This window comes from Podarcis vaucheri, assembly GCF_965113315.1.
Source record: "Podarcis vaucheri genome assembly, chromosome: 4".
Taxonomy (NCBI): Eukaryota; Metazoa; Chordata; class Lepidosauria; order Squamata; family Lacertidae; genus Podarcis; species Podarcis vaucheri.
Genome location: NC_138762.1, coordinates 8,476,577 through 8,499,116, shown reverse-complemented (window position 1 = coordinate 8,499,116; position 22,540 = coordinate 8,476,577). Strand labels below are relative to the sequence as shown.

Sequence of the window (22,540 nt, the reverse complement as noted above, 5' to 3'; positions counted from 1 at the left end):
GAATCAGAAGATTCACAAAAAGGAGCACCAGTGGCCAGGGCAAGGGGGGAGGCTAGTGGGACACCCCAGGAAGAAAGAGCCAGAGGGGACTCAGAGGGGAGCAGTTGGAGATCGGGACCAACGTCACCGCCAGAGAGTAGGAAAGAGGAAGAGCGCCAGGGAGCAAGCGCTGGCAGCTCGCAACAGGAGGGAGGGCACGAGTCAGGAGTGGCCACACCTTCATCGGGGAGCGAAGTGACGGTTAGACGGAAAGTGGAAGGTTGGGCGCGCGCGCCAAGTTCAAATGCACAGGAAGGTGGCGCAGTAGGCAGCCCGGAAAGGGAGCCAGGTCCTAAAGCCCGGCGCAAGGAGACAGGAGAGTCAGGGGGGTCAGCGTCAGAAGAATCCCGGAAGGAAGAGACCCAGGGGGGCAGAGGGACCCAGAGGAGAACTGTCAGGCGGAAAAGGTGGAGCAGGGCTAGGATATTAAGTTGGTGCGCAAGGGGCGGAGACTCAGACGGAGCTTCGCCGATCTAAGCGTAAGACGTAGGGTTGCACGCAGCAGCTCGAGAATGGAGACTGTAACTCAATAAAGACTTTTATTTAACGATCGCTGGCTAGCGTGATCCTCTGTGAGCTAGGATCTGGAAGTAACCCTGACAAGTAGGGACAGATGTGAGGCTCTGCACTGAGACAGGAAGAAGCAGGTGCCAAAATATAGGATGGGGGATACCTGGCTTACTAGCAGTACCTCGGGTTAAGAACTTAATTTGTTCCGGAGGTCCGTTCTTAACCTGAAACTGTTCTTAACCTGAAGCACCACTTTAGATAATGGGGCCTCCTGCTGCCGCCGCACCGCCAGAGCACGATTTCTGTTCTCATCCTGAAGCAAAGTTCTTAACCCAAAGTTCTATTTCTGGGTTAGCGGAGTCTGTAACCTGAAGCGTCTGTAACCCAAGGTACCACTGTACATGTGAAAGGGATCTAGGGGTCTTGGTGGACCATAAGCTTAGCATGAGTCAACAGTGTGATGCAGCAGCAAAAAAGGCTAATGCTATTCTAGGCAAAGGGACCCCTGGCCATTAGGTCCAGTCGTGACTGACTCTGGGGTTGCGGCGCTCATCTCGCTTTATTGGCCAAGGGAGCCAGCGTTTGTCTGCAGACAGCTTCCGGGTCATGTGCCCAGCATGACTAAGCCACTTCTGGCAAACCAGAGCAGCACACGGAAACGCCGTTTACCTTCCCACCAGAGTGGTACCTATTTATCTACTTGCACTTTGATGTGCTTTCAAACTGCTAGGTTGGCAGGAGCAGGGACTGAGCAACAGGAGCTCACCCCGTCGCGGGGAATCGAACCGCCGACCTTCTGATTGGCAAGCCCTAGGCCCTGTCGTTTAGACCACAGCACCACCCGCGTCCCTAATGCTATTCTAGGCTGCATCAAAAGAAGTCTAGTGTCCAGATCAAGGGAAGCAATAGTCCCACTCTATTCTGCCTCGGGCAGACCACACGTGGAATGCTGTGTCCAGTTCTGGGCACCACAATTTAAGAAGGATATTGACAAGCTGGAATGTGTGCAACCAAGGTGATCCTGGGTCTGGCAACTTGAAGGAGCTGGGTATGTTGAGCCTGGAAAAGAAGAGACCGAGAGGAGATAGGAGAGCCATCTTCAAATATCTAAAGGGCTGTCCCATGGAAAAGTGAACAAGCTTGTTTTCTCCTGCTCTGGAGGGCAGGACTCGAACCCGTGGCTTCAAGTCACAAGAAAGGCAATTCAGACTAAACATGAGGAAGAGCTCTCTGATGGAAAGAGCTGTTTAACAGCAGAACAGACCCCATCAGGAGGTTGGGGGCTCTCCTAAGAGGTTTTTAGGCAGAGGTTGGATGGACACCTAACATGTATGATCTAGTTGAGATTCCTGCACTGCAGCGGGTTGGACTAGATGACCCCGGGGTCCCTTCCAACTCTGCAATTCTGTGAAACCCATGGGCGACCTTGGGCCAGCCCTTACCTTCTCAGCCCTAACCTGGCTCACAGCGTTGTTGTGAACATTAGATGAGGAGGGATTGAACCACGTTCACCACCTTTGAGATCCTAGGAAGGAAGAGTTGCGTTGTACATTCAATAAGTTCAAGTCATCTCTGTGCTGGAGAGACATTAGTAACGCAATGTCCATCTGGGCCGTGACCGAAGGCCACCCGTTATTTCCCAGCTGCTTAGCAGAGCAGCTTGGGCAGATAATTAAAGATGACTTGAAGACGTCAAGGGCCGCAGAGGTCAGAGAAGGGCCAGAAGAACCCCAGCTTAGCTGGGGCGGGGTCATTTGCTGAAGTGATGCTCCCCCTGCAAAATCCAATTAGAAAAATCCCTGGCCAGCGAAGGCAGTAAGAATATTATTGGCACAGAATAAGAATATTATTGACACATCTGATCAGAGGGCGTTCCACAGGGCGGGCGCCACCACCGAGAAGGCAGCACCTTCCTGTTTCGCCTCAGACAGCGAAAGAGGGCGGTCTGTAATGCAGAACATCCGAAGGGCGTCAGGTTTGCAAAAACAGCTATGGAGGCTACTCTAGGTCTTGCTGCTGGGCCGAACGGCTGCTTTTCTGCTCCAAGCTGGGCAAGCGGAAGGAAAACAGGCCTCCTTTTGTGTCTCCCAGATCTGCAGAGCCCATGCAGCTACGCGGGAGGGACTCTGAATTTCTGCCTGGAATTTCTGTATGTGCGCCTTCCTCCCAGCAGAGGGGGAAATGGAGAAGCCCAGAGGACCCTGAAAGTCGTGTGTGCGGCTGCTGGACCTGCACATTCCAGGCAGAGCATGGGACAGAGTCACCCGGGTGGGTGAAGGTCGCAATTTGCCTTTGCGAAAAAATGCGCTCATTGTGATCTGCGGGTCTGCAGAAGTTATGGGCACAAACTTCTTATGAGAAGCTTCTTTAACGATCCCTTGTAGCAAGTAAGATTGTCTTCCATAAGCACAGTTTTAACAATGGGTCCGTAAGTGACTGTGGAGGCCAATTCTGGATCCACATGTCCTTCCACAGTGGGGACATTGGTTTCTGGCAGGAGTTGATCACTGTGTGGATTTGCCAAGCGTGCCTTCCTCCTAGCATGTTTCTCCCTTGCGTCCTGAGTTTGAGCGTCTTCAAAGCCCAGGACACCTTTGGTAAAGGCTGTTCTCCAACTGGAGCGCTCGCAGGCCAGTGTTTCCCAGTTGTCAGTGTTTATACTACATTTTTTTAGATTTGCCTCGAGAGAGTCTTTGAACCTCTTTTGTTGACCACCAGCATTACGCTTTCCATTTCTAAGTTCAGAATAGAGCAGTTGCTTTGGAAGACGATCATCAGGCACCCGCACAACATGACCAGTCCAACGAAGTTGAAGAATCATTGCTTCGACACTGGTGATCTTTGCTTCTTCCAGTACACTGGCATTAGTTCGCCTGTCTTCCCAAGTGATGTGTAAAATTTCGGAATCTTTTGAGGAGTTGGAGATGGCGTTTATAAGTGGTCCATGTTTCACAGGCATACAAATATGAGAAGCTATAGCTTGCGGCTGAGTGTGCGTTCATAATAATTGCACCAGGCAAGCTCAGAATTTGGAGGCTGAGATCGGGTTCCTGCATCCTGGAAACATCCGTTAGCGTTTGTTTTCTCATGAAATCAAGTTTCTAGTCATTTACAGAAGCCACAATAGGCTTAGAAGTCAGGAGGAAATGCAGACGTAAGAGGAGGCAGATGAGCAGGTCTGAGAGTCGTGGCAAGAGGGTACAGTGGTACCTCAGGTTACATACGCTTCAGGTTACAGACTCCGCTAACCCAGAAATGGTGCTTCAGGTTAAGAACTTTGCTTCAGGATGAGAACAGAAACTGTGCTTTGGCGGTGCGGCGGCAGCAGGAGGCCCCATTAGCTAAAGTGGTACCTCAGGTTAAGAACAGTTTTAGGTTAACAACGGACCTCTGGAACGAATTAAGTACTTAACCCGAGGTACCACAGTACTGTATAACTGCATGCCACAAGCACGAATATAGTCACACAGCATATTTGGGCTGCAAAATTTGCATTTTTCTTCCCCAGAGTACAACACAGGCCGGGCTGTTGCCAGCAGTAACCACCCTCCAGATTTTGCTGGTAGACTCCGAATCCCATGTGGCCCAGGCAGCAGGTCCAACAGTGAGGGATGATGGGAGTTGTGATGTCACAACATCTTCAGGGCATTCCATTTGTCTCCCATCCCTGGGCTACACAGTGTTATCAAAGGGAGGGGTCCTGTGGACCACTGAGTGTTTGCTGAACTGCAACTCCCATCATCCCTCACCTCAGTCTTGCTAGCTGAGGCTGATGGTTTCTGGAGTGCAACAACTGGTGTTGAAGTTACCTGAGCACAGGTAGCTGTAGCCAGGCTCTCTCTCTCTCTCTGCCCAGATGGCCTCCTTCAATAGGGACGAAGATAACGCGTTTGTGTGCCTGTACTGTATGTGCACACACACAAAGACACACACAAATTAATAGCTCCACCACAGCAGCTCGAATGGTGTTTGCCCAAAAAGTGGAAAGAAGAATTTGCCCCAAATACAGAGGACCAGCAGCAAAGGTTTTGCAGAAATGGCGAAACTTACGGGAAGATTAAGAAATCAAGAAGATATTTTTTTAAAAATTAAAACAAAAGCAAGAGTGGGGGTTTGGTTATTGAATGTTTAAAGAACTATTGCAAACCACTTAAAACGTTAGCAGGACCGCTGTAAACATGTGCAAAGAGCGATGTTGAAATGGTGACTACAAGAGATGAATTATAGTTAGGTTTTGATGCTGGAGGTGCAGGAAAAAGAAGAGACAGCTTATGTAACTGCCGAAGGAGGGAAGTTGATAGCAAAATTAAATGTGTAAAAAGAATGTCTGATGTATTCTGCAAAATGTGAAAATAAAATTTATTAAAAAATGAAGTACCATATTTTTTACCCCATAGGGTGCACCAGCCCATAGGGCGCACCTAGGGTTTTTTTTTGGGGGGGGAATAAAGGGAAAAAAAAATATTTTCCCCCCAGGCCCGAGCTTCCCCAGCCCCCAGAACAGGCTGCTATCCACAAGCATAGGGAGCCCGGTGGGAAGTCGCACCGGTCTCCCCAGGCTTGCGGATACCTGCCCGAAGTCGCGCAGCTCTCCCACGGCTTGCTGAGAGCTGCGCGAAGCCCGAAGCCTGCAGGCAGCTCTCCGCAAGCCGTGGGAGAGCTGTGCAACTTCACGCCGGGCTCCCACGGCTTGCGGATAGCTTCCTGAAGCCTGGAGAGCAAGAGGGGTCGGTGCGCACCGACCCCTCTCACTCTCCAGGCTTCAGCGAAAGCCTGCATTCGCCCCATAGGACGCACACACATTTCCTCTTCATTTTTGGAGGGGGGAAAGTGCGTCCTATAGGGCGAAAAATTCGGTAGATAACTACAAAAGGGACTCCTAATTTAAACACAATCAAAATCCAGTAATAGAGCTGCAAGTGTTATTCATGTTTCCCATGGTTTCTTTTTGCAGCAGTTGGGTGGGAGGGGAACTTGGGGAAAAGGGGGAAGGACTTTTTAAATTGTCCGTCTCTGCTGGCGGCACTTTGCTTTATTTGCTGCTTCTCTATTTTTCTTGACAGAGCTTGGAAGATAGCGATTCTGGAGGCCAAAGCGACTCAGGTGAGTCTGCCTAGCATTCCTTGTCCGGTTTCCTGCCCTGATTGCGAACCGTTCCTGCCCCTTTAAATGCTCCTTATGGGCAAGAGCCCTGCAAGTCTGAGATTCTTCAGGTTTCTAGTCCTCATTGCTTCCCTGAAAATACGGGAGAATGAAAAAGAACAGAGTGCTGGACTATATGGGCCATTGTGTTGAATAAATGCTCTATGGTAATTTATGGACCTAATAGGTATCTAAAGCCATTTGCACATAACAAAATATGTATTTTATCAAAGTAGTTGTGGAACTGAAATACAATTAAGAAGAAGTATTTCAACAGCCGACCTTCCGTTTGGCAAGCCCAAGAGGCTCAGTGGTTTAGACCACAGCGCCACACACATCCCTAAGGTCTTTAAAGGTAAAGGTAAAGGGCCCCTGACAGTTAAGTCCAGTCACAGACGACTCTAGGGTTGCGGCGCTCATCTCGCTTTACAGGCCGAGGGAGCTGGCGTTTGTCCGCAGACAGTTTTTCCAGGTCATGTGGCCAGCATGACTAAGCCGCTTCTGGCGAACCAGAGCAGCGCACGGAAACACTGTTTACCTTCCCGCCGGAGTGGTACCTATTTATCTACTCGCACTGGCGTGCTTTCGAACTGCTAGGTTAGCAGAAGCTTGGATTAAGCAACGGGAGCTCACCCCGTCGCAGGGATTCGAACCGCCAACCTTCCGATCGGCAAGCCCTAGGCTCAGTGATTTAGACCACACCGCCACCCGCGTCCACGAGTATATCAAAAGTTAAATACAATTAAGAAGTATATTAATAGTTAAATTATTATTAAGCTCTAACTTAAAATGATTTTTTTATTCATAAACTTTTTTATTCATAACAAACTTAATAATGCAAACACATTGGCATTTGGCAATAACAAAAGTTCCTTTAGAAACACAATTTACAAAGACTTGTAATCTAGCCTCTAGAAACTTGCTATAACGTGAAATAATAATAGGTGTAAATATATCATGCAAACTACTAATAATTATAAATAGCAGACTGTAGGCACCCTGTATATAGAAAGGAGCAAACTGGTGATATTTTAGGGAGCAGGCTATCAGGGGGGCCCATGACTTACATCAAAGGAGCCTACACAACACAAAACACTGTTGCTGCATGTAGGTTTGATTCTATTTGTTTTTTATCTTTTGTATTTTGGAAATGTACATCCAGTTGTTGTTTTTTCTTTAAATTTTTTTGGGGCCCCCGAGAGAGTGGGGCCCTAAGCTATAGCTTGTTTAGCTTATACGTGAATCCGGTGCTGTTCCCATGGGGCAAGTGGCAGGGAAAAGTAATTCGCGCATTAAACTGATTCGCCAGTCGCCTGGTTGCCTCGTCTTCCTGCTCCAAGTGGCTTTGCTCTGGAGCCGCACGGCTTGATTCCTCTCCTGCTGAGGCAACTCTATTTTTAGCCAAGCCTTCCCCCAATTTCCCGGCCTGGCCAGCCACACAGATCAATAAGCGCAATCAGGCAGGCGATCAATGGCTCTGATGCGGCAGGAGGGCCTTGAGTGCTCCGGACTGAACTCGGAAGTCTCCGGCCTTTGGGATCCAAAGACTTGGCGAGCTGTTCAGGATCTGGATGGGAAAGCCCCCCCCCCGTCTTCTGCATTGCTCCCCTCCGTCAACAGACTGCTGCCCCTCTCTCCTTTGGGGTCTGGGTGAGCATCTCTCCTTCACAGCTGCCAGCTGTGTTCACATCTTGCAGGAGGTCTTCCCTTCAAATCCATGTTCTCCCCCCCCCCATAGCTGCTCCATCAACAACTTACCAAAGGGAAACGAGCAGCAGACCCAACCAGTTAAAAAAAATAAGAATGAAAATGGGTTTCCGCTGGCATACGCAAGAGAAGGACCAGGCAGGCCTCCCTGAGCAGGGAATTCCACAGATGAGGGGCCACCACCATGAAGGCCCAGTTTCCGGCTGCCACCCAGGGTACCTCAAAATGCGGGGGAGCCTCCAAAGCCAATCTGGGTGCAGAGGGCAGTTGCTATGGGGAGCTGCCTCCTGCCCCCCCCCCCGGTTTCCGGCTCAGGTTTTTCAGCTCTGGCTGCCAACGTTCTCGTTTCTCGCTTTCTCCAGGTGCACCTGTACGACCCGTATGACGACTATTACCAGACGGTTCCCCTCGACTCCCACCAGGCGATGTACGTCAGCTCTGATTACTACGGCAACCAGTACGGAGGTATGTGTTCATCCATCAACGTCCCTTTTCACCTCCCCCCCTGGGCCAGTTCAGGTTTGCTCAGCTGGGGGCTGTTTTCAAGCCCTACCCTAAGGCTGGGTGGCGATGGGCCTCTTTGTGACGTTTTGGGCGCTGCAGCAGAGGGCCAAACATTGGAGCTGGTCAGACGGGATGCAGCGATGGGTGTCGCAGATGCGATGCTTCGAGGCTGTTGTTGCACACCAGCCCAGTCTCCCAAAGGTTCAAGACTCCAGGGGTTCTGGGCTTTGAGGAGAAGCCAGACTATCTCCCTGCTTGCTGTCTGTTGGCCAGCAGATTAAGACTTTTCTTGTTGAAACAGGGTTTAAGGAACTGACTGCTTTTATGAAAGGGCTCGTGCCATGCTGTTTTTGTGATTATTTGCATCAGAGATAGATAGCTAGATCAGTGTTTTTCAACCACTGTTCTGCGGCACACTAGTGTGCCGCGAGATGTTGCCTGGTGTGCCGCGGGAAAAATTAAAAAATTCGAAAGATTTTTTTTTTTAAAAAAGTCAAATTTTCGATTGGGGCGTCGTCCCCGGAGGGAGGCGGGCGAGTCGGGCGGCGAGAGGCGGGGCGGCGGCGGCGAGGAGAGGCCGCCCAGCACGGGGCTCTCGCCGTCTGCCTGCCTGGCTGCCTGCGAGCTCGGCGGGCAGCGCCTCCGTCTGCAGCGCCCGCCTCGCGGCTCTCATTCCCTGCCCCTGCCAAAGCTCACCCAGCCAAGCCGCGCTCTCCTTCCTGCCTCGCTTTGCTGCCTCCTCCTCCCCCCCCCCCAAAGCTTGGAGGTTCCCCGGCGCCGGCCCGCAGGTTTGACCCCCTTCTCACACCTGTTCGCGCTCCTTGCACGGAATGGGGCAGATGGGGAGGAACGGGGCTCGCCGCTGCCTCCGCTCGCCCTCCCCCCCTCCGCCGGCGGTCCCGCGATTCTTGGCTTTTTGGCGGTTGGCACAGAAGGAAGGCAAGGGGGAGGGGAAAAAATCGAAACTTACACTTTCGTGCGTCCCTCCCGGCGTGACGCTGCGCGCTGACGTCACGGGGCTGTAATGGTGGTGTGCCTCGAGATTTTTTTCATGAAACAAGTGTGCCTTTGCCCAAAAAAGGTTGGGAAACACTGAGCTAGATGATAGATAGATAAATAGATAGATCATCTATCTATCATAATCAATAAGAAGTGTATCTGAAGAAGTGTGCATGCACACGAAAGCTCATACCAAGAACTAACTTAGTTGGTCTTTAAGGTGCTACTGGAAGGAATTTTTTTATTTTGACTATGGCAGACCAACACGGCTACCTATCTGTAATAAGAAACAATTAGAGATAGATAGATTGATACGATTGATAGATAGTGTAGTTTTAATTATATCATCTAATTGTTTCTTATTGATTATGATAGATAGATGATATAGAATTAAAACTGCACTATCTATCTATCATCTATGTATCATCTATATCTATCTATCATAATCAATAAGAAACAATTAGAGATAGATGATAATTATAATTAAAACTGCACTATCATCCATCTATCGATCTATCATTGGTCAATCCATCTATCTCTAATTGTTTCTTATTGATTATGATAGATAGATGATAGATAGATGATAGATAGATAGAAAGATAGATACATGATAGATAGATAGAAAGATAGATAGATGATAGATATAGAATTAAAACTGCTCCATCTATGTATCATCTATATCTGTCTTTTTTTGGGGGGGAGGTGGGATATAAATAATAAAATCATTAAATTGTAGAGTTGGAAGGGAACCAAAAGGGTCATCTACTGTTAATCTCTGCAATGCAGAAATCTTTTACCCAATGTGGGGCTTGAACCCACAACCCTGAAATTGAGAGTCTCACGCTCTTACTGACTGAGCCATCTCCTTTGACATCAACTTTTCATTTGAGCTTAAACATCCTTGTCCTCAAAAGCCAGACCAGCTTACTTACCCCTTCCCAAGCCGGGTCCAAATTCTCCCTGCAAGTCTGCTGCCTCTGACAGTGGAGGTGGACCATAGCCTCAATTGCCCTCCACTCCGCGCATTCGTCTAATGCAAGTTAGTAGCCATCACTGCCTCTTGTGGAAGGGAGTTCCGTAGTTTCACCACGCAATGTACTGCAATGTACTGCGAGATACAGAACACCCAGAACTAAAAGGATAGCCAGGTGAAGATGACAGATTTTGCGGAACTTGCCAAATTGACAGGGAGGATCCGGGACCAAGAAGACAAGAGATACAAAAACAATTTGAGTAAATTTATCAAATCAAATAGAAAGGAAAGAAATGGAGGCAGTGAGAGATTTTACTTTCTTGAGCTCCACGATCACTACAGATGGTGACAGCCGCCATGAAATTAAAAGACGCCTGCTTCTTGGGAGAAAAGCAATGACAAACCTTGACAGCATTTTAAAAAGAAGAGACATCACTTTGCCAACAAAGGTCCGTATAGTAAAAGCTCTGGTTTTCCCAGTAGTGGTGTATGGAAGTGAGAGCTGGACCATAAAGAAGGCTGATCGCCAAAGAATGGATGCTTTTAATTCTGGTGCTGGAGGAAACTCTTGAGAGTCCCATGGACTGCAAGAAGATTAGACCTCTCCATTCTGAAGGAAATCAGCCCTGAGTGCTCACTGGAAGGACAGATCCTGAAGCTGAGGCTCCAATACTTTGGGCATCTCAGGAGAAGAGAAGACTCCCTGGAAAAGACCCTGATGTTGGGGGGAAAAGTTTGGGCAGCCCTGATGTAACCATGGCTGGCTTAGGAACATCCTGAAGTGTAGGGTGACCTCTGGTGGCGCCGGGTGCGAATTTCTCTGTATTGCACATAAAGCAGAAGAGACTGCATTGTTCAAAAGTCAGGCACTACCAACCAAAATTTCACAAAACATTGAAAAGCCTTCTGATTGCTGCATGTAGGTTTTATTTTATTTGTTTTTTATCTTATATTTTGGAAATGTACACTCAGTGGGGGTTTTTTCGTTTACATTTTTGGGGGGCCGCGAAGAGAGTGGGGCCCTAAGCTACAGCTTGTTTAGCTCAAGGGTCAGCAAACTTTTTCAGCAGGGGGCCGGTCTATTGTACCTCAGACCTTGTGGGGGGGGGAATGAACAAATTCCTATGCCCCACAAATAACCCAGAGATGCATTTTTAATAAAAGGACACATTCTACCCATGTAAAAACACACTAATAATTTATAATAATAATAATTTATGATTTATACCCAGCCACTCTGGGCAGCTTCCAACAAAACACTAAAATACAATTACCTATTAAACATTAAAAGCTTCCCTAAACAGGGCTGCCTTCAGATGTCTTCTGGTGGGAGGGCGTTCCACAGGGCGGGCGCCACCACCGAGAAGGCCCTCTGCCTGGTTTCCTGTAACTTAGCTTCTTGCAGTGAGGGAACCACCAGAAGGCCCTCAGAGCTGGACCTCAGTGTCCAGGCTGGACGATGGGGGTGGAAACGCTCCTTCAGGTATACAGGACTGAGGTCATTTAGGGCTTTCAAGGTCAGCACCAACACTTTGAATTGTGCTCGGAAACGTACTGGGAGCCAGTGTAGGTCTTTCAAGACCGGTGTTATATTCCCGGACAGTCCATGGGCTGGATTTAGAAGGCAATTGGGCCAGATCCGGCCCCCGGGCCTTAGCTTGCCTACCCATGGTTTAGCTTATACGTAAATCCGTCACTGGCCGTGTTTCCCGCATACATCGCTTACTGCATCTTTTCCTTTTCCTCTCTCCGCAGCACCCGGAACGACCCACGTCATTTTCCGCGAGGATCCGTACCGCGTCTCCGGAGACCAGATGGCCTTAGGCCTGCTGGCGGGGGCCGCCTCGGGGGCCGCACTGGGCTCGTTCATGTGGATGCCCTGTTGGTTCTGAGCCTCCTCTTCCGTAGCCCCAGCCCAGACGCTCAGCTAAGACGCCGCTGCGATTCCCCACTGGAGAGGGAGGGCCAAAGGGGGACCTGCTTTGTAGGGGGGAGTCAGGGGTGGGCAGAAGCAAAATCGGGATCCCCCCGAAAATCTCTGGGCCGTTTGTGGGAGGCCGGCGGCCGTCCCTTATCACTAAATTGTCTTAACAAAAGAGTTAGCACCAGAAAGGCTTCTTTCATCGCAAGGAGGCCATTAGCATCCCTGATGTGCAGGTAAGCCCGGGGGGGCATGGTAGGCAGTAGGCCCCGCCCAGTCCCAGCCGCCATTCTTCACCTAGCCCCGCCCCCTGTGCCGCCATTTTGCACTTGGCCCCGCCCACCCGAGCCACCATTTTTGTCTCTGCTCTAACAAACCATAGCTAGCAAATATAATCAGAAATGGATTCCACCAGCCTGGTTACCTGCCCACACCTGATGTCGACTCCAGGTGATATTTGCTTCTGCCGTCAATCACAAGAGCAGCTTTCTCCACTGTTACACCCTCCCCTCCGCATTTTGCTTTGCTAGGCATCCTCCAGCTCGGCTTACTCAAATCGGTCTTCGTGTATTTTGGGGGCGTAGCTGCCTGCTACGTTGTCCTGTCCCCCCAAACAACATCTCGGTTTGTTTTTGTTTTTGCTGGCACCCTGGAAATTGCAGGTGATTTCCCAGCTGCACCAGGGCGCTTGTGGAAAAGGGCAGTTCACACAAACACACACCCCAGTGCCCAGAGGCTACAAACTTTTCCCACTGTTCTTTCTCTGCATTTTGACGCTTCCACGGCAAGCCGAAATCCTGCAGGTCAAGCCTTTCCGCAACAATGGGGAGCGGCTTCACCTGCTGAAATACTGCGTCTCCAAGGCACAGAGCCCTGCGGGGATGGAAGCCGCAAACCTCCAGGTTACAGATGTCAGCTTTCAGCTTGTCCTTATTTATTCCGGTGAAACGAGCTCCTGGGGGGCTCGTTTCAGATTGCTGGTTGTTGTAAAGGTGCGTTTCCATCTCTCCCAGACACTTGGAGGTGTTGGGGCTAATCTCACTGGGATCTGGCCTTGGGACTCTGGCTGATTTCTGGGATGGCAGCCGTTTTTAAGATGCCTGGCAACAGAGCAGCTGTAGCTCAGTGTACGCAGAAGGTCCCCGGTTCAGTTCCCAATGGCATCTTCAGGTTTCTGCCATAAATTCAGCAGGGCTGCTGCCTGCCCGTGTAGGCAGCACTGAACTCAATGAACCAATGGTCTGGCTCCGTAGGAGGCGGACTTCCTAGCTTCCTAATAAAGGACGCTTTTGAAAACTGCCCAATTTATTATGGCACAAGCTTTTCATGCAAAGAGGTCTAGTCCGTGGAAGCGTCCCACTGAGTTCAAAGGGGGCTAGTGTCCCCGATACGTCTGTTGTTTTTGCAGGTTACAGTGGTGGGTTTGTGCTTTTTGGTTTATAGAAGTGTAAACCACTATGCACGCAGTTAAGACGGTGGAACTCCTTGCCACAGGAGCCAGCGATGGCTGGCCACCAGCTTGGCTTTGAAAGGGGACCAGGCAAACGCATGGAGGATAAGGCTGTGCTTAAGCCCTGCTCCGAACGCCAGTTGCTTGTGGGCTTCTTTCCCATCGGGCCATCTTCTTGGCCGCTGTGAGACCGAGGTGCTGGCTAGACAAGCCTTTGGCTTGATCCCTAGAATCCTAAGAGAGTTGGAAGGGTCACCTGCTCCCTGCTGGAATCGCAGCAGAACTCTCCTCATGCCCTTTGCCCATTTGGCGTGAATTTTTTCCAGGTCACCCCGCCAGATGGTTGTCCAGCCTGAGCGTGTAAAACTCGGAAGCAATAGTTTAAAAGCTGCAATCTGCATGTGCAGAGGTGCTGTAGAGGAGTGCGGAGAAGGAACAGTGTCAGAGAGACCCCCAGGTTGCCCCTAATAACACCCTGCCCTAGAGCAATAGCTTGGCAAGGCCGAGTGGCAGAAATGCTTGTGTTTTAGCAAGTGAAAGGTAGATTTTGTGAGGTTGCTAGCCACAAGGCCCAGCCCTTGAGCAAATGCTTAAAATAAAAACAGGTGAGAAGCAGTAGATGCAAGCTCTCCCAAGTGCCACAATACTAAAATCGCAGCAGTCTTTTTTTCTTGGCCGTTTCAGAACTTTCCCTCTCTGCAACTTGAAAGCACAATTATGTGACCAAACCACAGCCCATTGCACTTCACAGCTAACAACGCAAATATACAGCCTCTCTCCTTCTTTTTTGACTGTTTATTTCCTTTCCAAAGTTATTTATTGACCATTCCACCCCACCCCCGCCCCAGAAATTCCCCAAGCAGCATGCAAAATTAAAGAAAAAGAATCTCCCCTCCCTATGGATCGAGAACATTACTGTCATTAAAACAGTCCAAACGGGCGAGGGGGCTGACTATAGGAACTCTGCACACTCAGACGCAGCAACATTACAGAGACCACAGCGGTGGCTGGTTCCTTTGGGCACAGGGAACATTGCCCACCAACTTCAGACTACACTCTGCCAGCCCCTGCTGCTTGCTTCCTTTATTACAACTATTCCAGGGGGTTGCACTGCCAGCCAACTTCCTTCCCCCTCCATAGTCTCAGCTTTGAACTCAGCAAGGAAGATGGGGAAGATGTGATGTCTGCTCTGGCGCCACCTACTGTTCAGCTCCCTGCCTTGTGCCCTACTGGTTGGCACTACTCCTAGAATCCCAGAACTGTAGAGTTGGAAGGGAGTCACCTAGTGCAATGCAGGGATCCTAAGTGGGAGGCTTCTTATCAAAGATGGAAGTGGGGTCTGGGAGCATCGCTTGTGGTCCTGCTGTGCATCCCTAGGAGGTGAACATTCACCAGGGCGCACACTCCCGTTCTGCTTCCGCTCCTGTTCATTGTAGTAGCTCAGAAGTTCTCTTGGGGCCGTTCTCACATTCTGGAGGCAGAACTGCAGGTTGCATCTAGTTCCAGGATTCCATAAGCACACATTGCACCAACTGACAAAGCAGAATGTGAGAACGCTGCAAAGCAAGACATTTAGACTTCCAGCTGCTCAGATGCAAATCGGAGGTGCCCCGTAGCCAAGGCTAAATGTTTTACTTTAAATCTCTCTGGGTTGTATTCCATGGGAACAATTTCTTCCTGCATGATGGAACATTCCCCTCTCTCCCCCCCCCTTCTGTACACACCTCCTAAATCTCTGGCAGAGTTTTGGGGATGGCGCACAGAGCACTGGCGCAGGGGAGAGGAAACATCCTTGCACGAATGCAAAAAGTCTGATTACTGCCCCGTTTTGTTACCCTGTGTAATAAATATAGTTTACGTGATTCTCTGTGGGTGACTCTTAAGCAGATTAGTCAGAGTGGGAAAAGATTCCCTCCCCAATATGCTTTAACACCCGGGGGTGGGCATTATTTCTGGCTTGTGGGATGCAGTGCGGTTTGTGCAATGTGCAAAGAATCGTGGAACGAGCTGTTTGTGTTTAGTTCTGCCCTTTCTGAGGGGCTTTGGCCTGTCCTGTCAGGCCTTGCTCATTAGTTAAAGGCCATTTCAAACGAGAGTCAGGTATTTTTGTACTTGGGTACACTGTCATGTTCACAGATCGCGCCTCTTTTAAAAAGAAAACAGCCCGGAATAAATCCATGCACACTTCACCTCTGGATTTGCAGGGAAGTGCGCTGTACCTAAGCACCAAAATATCTCTCGTTGGTGAGAGTGCAGCAGCCGAGGGGTCAGTGAAGCTGCTAGCCCCTGCCGGGAGGGGGGTGCCCTTCAGGGCCCTGCGGTCCTCGGCTGGGAAATGGGGGTGTCTGGAGCCCCTCACTATCCACAGCACAAGCAAGACCTCGCTTAGGCTCGCTTCACACACCACACATTTCAGTGTCCGGGTTTCTCCTGTGTCGGTTTGCAGTTTGGTTCTGTCAAGTGTTGTTCAAAGCACTAATAGTTATGTATATTTTTTTGGTGGTGGGGGGGAATAAAAGCTATTTACGAATAATAAAAGTTGCTATTCACTGCACCAAAGTCTTTGTTTCCTTTGTGGGGAAAGGGTCTGTAGAGTCCCCCCTTTCATGGGTCTTGGCCAGGGGCCAGCAAACTTTTTCAGCAGGGGGCTGATCCAATGTCCCTCAGACCTTGTGGGGGGCCGGGCTATATTTTTTGGGGGGAAATGAACGAATTCTTATGCCCCACAAATAACCCAGAGATGCATTTTAAATAAAAGGACACATTCTACTCATGCAAAAACACGCCGATTCCCAGACCATCCACAGGCTGGATTTGGAAGGTGATTGGGCCGGATCCGGCCCCAAGGCCTTAGTTTGCCTACCCAAGGTCTTGGCCAACCAGGTTTTTGGACTACAATTCCCAAAAGCCCTAGCCAGCATGTGATTCTAGGGCTGATGGGAGAGAAGAGCTCTGCTCGCTAGGAGTGATGGGAATTGTAGTTCACAACATCTTAAGGGTGGCTGACTCGAGAATTGGGAGCGCCGGCTGGCTTCTCCCTTCTGGCCAGGCTTTAATGCCTTCAACCGGGCACAAGGTAAGGGAAGCTTTCACCCTAACAGCAAGAAGGGAATGCCTGCTCTAACACATAAATACCGTATTTTTTGCTCTATAAGACTCACTTTTTCCCTCCTAAAAAGTAAGGGGAAATGTGTGTGCGTCTTATGGAGCGAATGCAGGCTGCGCAGCTATCCCAGAAGCCAGAACAGCAAGAGGGATTGCTGCTTTCACTGCGCAGCGATTCCTCTTGCTGTTCTGGCTTCTGAGATTCAGAATATTTTTTTTTCTTGTTTTCCTCCTCCAAAAACTAGGTGTGTCTTGTGGTCTGGTGCATCTTATAGAGCGAAAAATACGGTAACTCTGAACTTGCGTTCTAATTCTAGCAAGCAAGCAACCAGCAGGTGGCACTATAGAGACATCTAGCATCTCAGGCCCCCGCCCCCCCCTCCTGGAAAACTGGACTCCCAGATCAATAAGAGCAGTTATACAATCTAGCAATGTCCTTGACGTAGCAACACACAGAGTATGTTTTAGATTGCTGTTATTGTTATACTTCTTAAGTCATTTTTTTTACACAAAAGTGACTCAACAGCATCTATATCCAAAACCCAGGCGCAGTCCCTGCAAGTTCTGTATCTGCATATGGTACAAATTACAATTCAGGGCCCAGTTCAAGTGCCCAACTGCATTATCGAAAGCCAGCAAAAGGATTCCTGCTAGTGCAGCTGGGATTTCTGTTCTCGTGCACCGCACACCTGGTGTCATCCCAAAATCTGTTCCAGATTTAGAGGGCACCAAGGGATGGGAAGAGAGAGATGTTGTTGTTTAGTGGTGTCCGACTCTTTGTGACCCCATTGACCAGAGCACGCCAGGCACTCCTGTCTTCATGGATCACTGCCTTGCCGTGGCGAAGGGGCTTGAATAACTCAGAGAAGCTATGAGCTATGCCGTTCAGGGCCACCCAAGATGGACAGGTCATAGTGGAGAGTTTTGACCAAACGTGATCCACCTGGAGCAGGAACCGGCAAGCCACTCCAGTATCCCTGCCAAGGAAACTCCATGGACAAAGACAACAGGCATATAATAATAAATAATAATAATAATAATAATAATAATAATAATAATAATAATAAATCTTATTTATATCCCGCCCTCCCCAGCCGAAGCCGGGCTCAGGGCGGCTAACAACAATCAAAATAGCCCAACATTCTAAAACATTCATTATAAAATTAATTAAATCAAATTAAAATCAAATTAATGGCAACCATCAAGCAAAATTTTGTGCAGATTGCCAGAGGAGGGGGTCAGGCTGCGCCCTGACAAAAGGCCTGGTGGAACAGCTCTGTCTTGCAGGCCCAGCGGAAGGATGTCAGGTCCTGCAGGGCCCTATAAGAGAGAGATAGAACCATAGAATTGTTGGAAGGTTCCTCAGAGGCCATCTAGTCTAACCCCCTGCAATGCCGGAATCACAGCTCAAGAATCCCTGATGGAGGACCCTCCAAACCTCTGCTTGAAAACCTCCACCACCTTCCGAGGGAGACCATTCCGCTGTCAAGCGGCTCTTGCTTCCAGAAAGGCCTTCCCAAGGTTGAGTCAGGGAGAAAATTCCATCGCGCACAAGGCAAATTCTCCTTAGCCCTGGAGCTATGTTCAATACAAACCTTACTGGCCTTAAGTTCCATTTCCACCCAAATGCATTTGGACTCTTTGGCAATTCTGCTCCCTGGGGAAGAGAGGTGGCGATGGAAAGCAGAGGGAAGGCCTCGGGTTGTTGGGGTTACTGGCAATTTTCCTTTCTCCTGGAAGAGAACACACACAACCCAGACTCCCACTGGCAAAAGCTCCCCGTCTCCCTATGAACTGGATAGGGCAGGGGTTGGCAAACTAAGGCCCGCGGGCCGGGTCGGGCCCAATTGCCCTCTGGACTGGCTTGTGGACAGTCCTGGAATCACCGCTTGGATTGGCGTGATCGGGCTGTGCAATCTTTATTTTTTTTGCAATTTGGGGGGGCGCGCCATCCCACACACACCGCGATGGCGCCTCCTCCTGGCTTCTCCCTGCCCTGCGGAGGAAGCGAGCTGGGCTTTCACTGGTGCCAGCGGCCAGGCTAACCGAAGCCTCGCTACCCACCCGGCGGCCGGCCTCTTCGGCCATGGCCACGCTGTGGGCATCATGACTGGCACGATAGTGATGGCGTCGTGGGGCTTCGGCTGGAGCTTGGCACACCTGCTAGCCTCGTGATGGGCGCTTGGGAAAGCTGGCCCGGAAAGGAGAGGCGCCACCACCACCACTGGCCCCCAACCGAAGGCAGAGCGGCGGAGGAGGTAGGAAATTAATGATAATAATAATAATTTATTATTTATACCCCACCCATCTGGTTGAGTTTCCCCAGCCACTCTGGGCGGCTTTCAACAGAATATTAAAGTTGTTGTTGTTTAGTCGTTTAGTAATAGTCTATTAAACATCAAAAGCTTCCCTAAACAGGGCTGCCTTCAGATGTCTTCTAAAAGTCAGATAGTTGTTTATTTCCTTGACATCTGATGGGAGGGCGTTCCACAGGGTGGGTGCCACCACTGAGAAGGCCCTCTGCCTGGTTCCCTGTAACTTGGCTTCTTGCAGCGAGGGAACCGCCAGAAGGCCCTCGGATTTGGACCCCCGTGTCCGGGCTGGATGATGGGGGTGGAGACGCTCCTTCAGGTATACTGGGCCGAGGCCGTTTAGGGCTTTAAAGGTCAGCACCAACACTGGGAGGGGAGGGGCTGGGGGAGAGAGTGCACATGCAGTCTAGCCCATCAAAAGGTCCGAGGGGCGGTGAACCAGCCCCCGCCTTTAAGAGCTTGCTGACCCCTGGGATAGTGTTTCCCCCGTATTTGAGGGAGGTCACTGACGCCTTTGCAACCCAATAAAGGTCTGAGATTCATTTGCTTGGCCAACGCACCAAACCCAAAGAGTGAAAGGCACTGCAGAAATTGGCCTCAGCTACATGCCACCCAAACTGGCCCTCCCCACCCTCCTAACACCATTATACCTACAAGGAGGAACTCTAGGGGCCAGGAAGGAAGGCTGGGAGACTGGGACCGTAGCAGCAGCACAGCTGTCAACTTACAGATTTGAAAATAAGGGGCCAGCAGCCTCGAAAATAAGGGATCAGCAGCCAAAATAAGGGATTTTAGTCAACCACCTGAAATACGAAGTTAAAGGGACCAGATAATTTTGGAGAGCAGCGCCGGTTTTTAGCCCTTCATTTCCAGAGGTTGCTGCTCAAGACACCAGCTGACGAAACACTGCAATCAAATAACTACAAGCAGCAACCACTTTTCGCGCAAAACGAAGTGCAAGCTATGAAGATGCTGCTGCAGTTCTGTATCTTTTCTCTCGTGCTCCATCTGCAGCTCTCAGTTCCATCAGGCAGGGCGGGGCGGAAGGGGGGAGAAAATAGTGCCCGAAGTAAACCCACAGATCAGACCATCTATGCTAGTCTACCACTACAAATCTATGGGAGAAGCACTTGCGGTCCTTCCTCCGCTTTCCCCCTCTACGGTTGGCCCTTGGAACACCTGCCCGCGCCTCCGCCTCCGCCTCCTCTCTCTGAACTGCTTTCTCTATGGTTGCCCTCGCTCTCCTCTCAAGGCTCCTCAGCAATTCATAGGGCGCGCCAGGCTGCCCATCTCATCCAGGTCCTTCGGTGGAGCAGCCGCAGTACGGCCTAGTGGGAGCGGCGGCGGGCAGAGGGGAATCCCCAGGCAGACGCTCAGTTCGGCGGTCGCAAGGAGGATGGCGACGGAAGGGCCCGAGGCTCCCGCCAGTCCCTGCGGGGAGGGTCTCCCGGGGGCCGAGGCTGGTGAGAGGAGGCCGGAGGGGGGTGAGCCGGGCAGCCAAGCAACACAATTGGAGCCTCCCTCCTCCCTGGCCGGCAGGGAGGGAAGGAGAGGAGCCGCTTCCTTTGGAACCCGGGAAATTTAAGGGACATCATCAATAAGGCAGCGGGACACGGCGCTGGGATAAGGGAGTTTCCTGCCAAATAAGGGACGGTTGACAGCTATGAGCAGCAGCGTAAAATGAGCAGAGGCGAAGGCCTGTCGATTTTAGTGTTTTGATTAGATACTTTATTGGAAGCAAAAAATTCTGTGCATGTTTAAAAAAATCCAACCCGTGTACACATTTTCATTGCTTTAAGAACCCAAGCCACGGAAAACTCAATATTAAAAAGCAGCAAGATGGATCATGTTTTTAATTTTTTTGTGGGTTTTTTTTTCTTTTTTTTCTCTTCGCACACATAGAATACAACAATACAGGAAAAGTAGCCAGGCCTTCCTTCCCTTTCGTTTTTCTTTTCAGGGGGAAAAGAACACATCCACCTGTCGTCGCCATATTTAAATGCTTTAATTCCAGACATGCTACTTCCAAAAAGGAAAAGGAAAGATAAACCACCTCTTCAATATTGCATTAAAAGCATTTGGGTGTCTTGTTCCGCCCTTGAAACATACGATGACATTGCTGGTATATGCAAAGTTACTGGAAACTCAGGTCAAAGTGATGAATTTGCCATTCCAATTCCACAATGCAGGAACAGAGAGATTTTGCGGGTGCACATCCGAAGCTGGGGTGCTTGGGGAAGGGGCTTCCCCCCCTAAAGTGAAGGGGGGGCATTGAAGATAGAGAGGGAGAGCCAGTTCTCCCCATCCTCCCCCCATTTTAAACGATCACTTAGAAAAACGGAAACTCCAGAGGCCTTTCCTGGATTGTACCCCTCCCCAGCCGCAAACGCTCCTCCCACAAACAATGTATTTACAGTTGTGTTAACTTACACAGCAACTTCACAATGACTAGTACAGATTAAGAGTGCGCGCTTCTAGAGTGAGCATGTGAATGTGTGTCCCCACTTCCCAGTGTGTTTCTTGGATTAGCTATATCTCGTGACGTTGCCAAAGCTCTAAATAGATTAACAAACACCTCCCCCCCCACAAAAAAAAATTACCCTTGAAGACAGTAAAAAAAAAAAGCAAAGAAATAAATATTGAAGGTTACCACGGTTAATTGTAGTCCAGTTAAAACGTAATACTAAACAACCAATTATTTAACCAAACTACGCAGGAATAACAAATACACGAGACTCCGAAGACCCAAAATAATAATAAAAAATGCTAAAAACGAAGGCAAAAGTCTGCATAATTTTAAGTTTTGTTTCCATTTTTGTTCCCTTCCTTTTTCATCTAAGGGACTTTAAAAATCTACTTTTATAAGTACCCCCCTCCCTTTCCAACTCAGGAATAGTCTCTTCTGCTCTGTCTCCTCATCTCCCTCATTACGTATTAACTTTATGTTGGATCTTTAAATGGCTGGCAGCGTAGGTGTCTCTGTTCAGAGACAGATTCACAGCTTGACCAAGTTGTCTATAGTGCCAGAACCTGTTTGAAGCCTCTGTGCCTCCCCCATCCTCATTCTGAAGACACGTCTAGCCTAGTGAAGCAGCCCCAAAGGTGCACTGCAAACGGGTCCATTTGTTCTGTGGGGCTCCAATGCAGAGCGAACGGTTTCTAAACCCCGAGAACAGTATCTTGCAACCTTGCCCCTTTACAAAAAGCATCTTATTAGCATTTCAAAAAGGCTACTGTTTAGGGGGGGAAATGGCCAGAGGATCTCAACCGAAAAGGCAAAGCAGGCTAGTTTAGGGGGTTTTTTTTGCAAAAGAACAGACTGAACATCCGAGGCCTGCTCCACAGTGCCTGTCTTGGGTGCCAATGCATTTTTACCCTGCACACTCCTTTTCACCAAATCCAAACGTTCTACTCCCATTTCCACTAATTCTGTAAGTGCAATATTGAAAGATTAAAAAATAATATTACCAAATTTGTACCTATCTTTCTGGCGGGACTGCTGTTTTCAAAAGAATCACTGAAATACGCTAGGATCGTTTTGGCTCGTTTTTGAAACTTCCTTATAAATAACGAAGACACCGACTTTTCTTTTGTGCTTGTGAAGCTAACAGATCATCTTCACGAGACAAGCAGCAATGATGAACCGCGGCTACGTTACGGATGGGGGTGGGTGGGGTGGGGGTGGGGGTGGGCAAGCCAATAGTCACATTGCTGCCAATGAGTCTGGGGAAGGGAAAGGGGGTGGGGGGGAGAGGAAGAAGCAGTGATGGTCTGGAGAAAGGTAAGAGAAAAGCAATACACTATATTAGCACGAACAGCCGCCTTCACTGACTGGCTGCTCCTGAGGCTTTTCAAGTTTGATGTCGATCACTGTTGGG

At 49.6% G+C, this 22,540-nt stretch overlaps 2 protein-coding genes across 7 annotated transcripts in view; one reads left to right on the top strand and one right to left on the bottom strand.

Moving 5' to 3' along the window:
• Window positions 1-15,753, top strand: part of PLEKHB1 (pleckstrin homology domain containing B1) — a 39,294-nt gene extending 23,541 nt beyond the window's left edge. For 3 of the 4 annotated variants that reach the window (XM_082219643.1, XM_082219644.1, XM_082219645.1), the window contains exons 5-7: window positions 5,613-5,652; window positions 7,761-7,863; window positions 11,630-15,753. In XM_082219643.1, the coding sequence (XP_082075769.1) occupies window positions 5,613-5,652; window positions 7,761-7,863; window positions 11,630-11,766 (280 nt within the window). In that variant the 3' untranslated portion in view covers window positions 11,767-15,753. The remainder of the gene's footprint in view (window positions 1-5,612; window positions 5,653-7,760; window positions 7,864-11,629) is intronic. The other variant, XM_082219646.1, reaches the window with a different exon arrangement.
• A 4,614-nt stretch (window positions 15,754-20,367) lies between these two features.
• The window catches only part of RAB6A (RAB6A, member RAS oncogene family), a 63,182-nt gene continuing 61,009 nt past the window's right edge, over window positions 20,368-22,540 (bottom strand). For all 3 annotated transcript variants that reach the window (XM_082219620.1, XM_082219621.1, XM_082219619.1), the window contains one exon: window positions 20,368-22,532. In XM_082219620.1, the coding sequence (XP_082075746.1) occupies window positions 22,468-22,532 (65 nt within the window). In that variant the 3' untranslated portion in view covers window positions 20,368-22,467. The remainder of the gene's footprint in view (window positions 22,533-22,540) is intronic.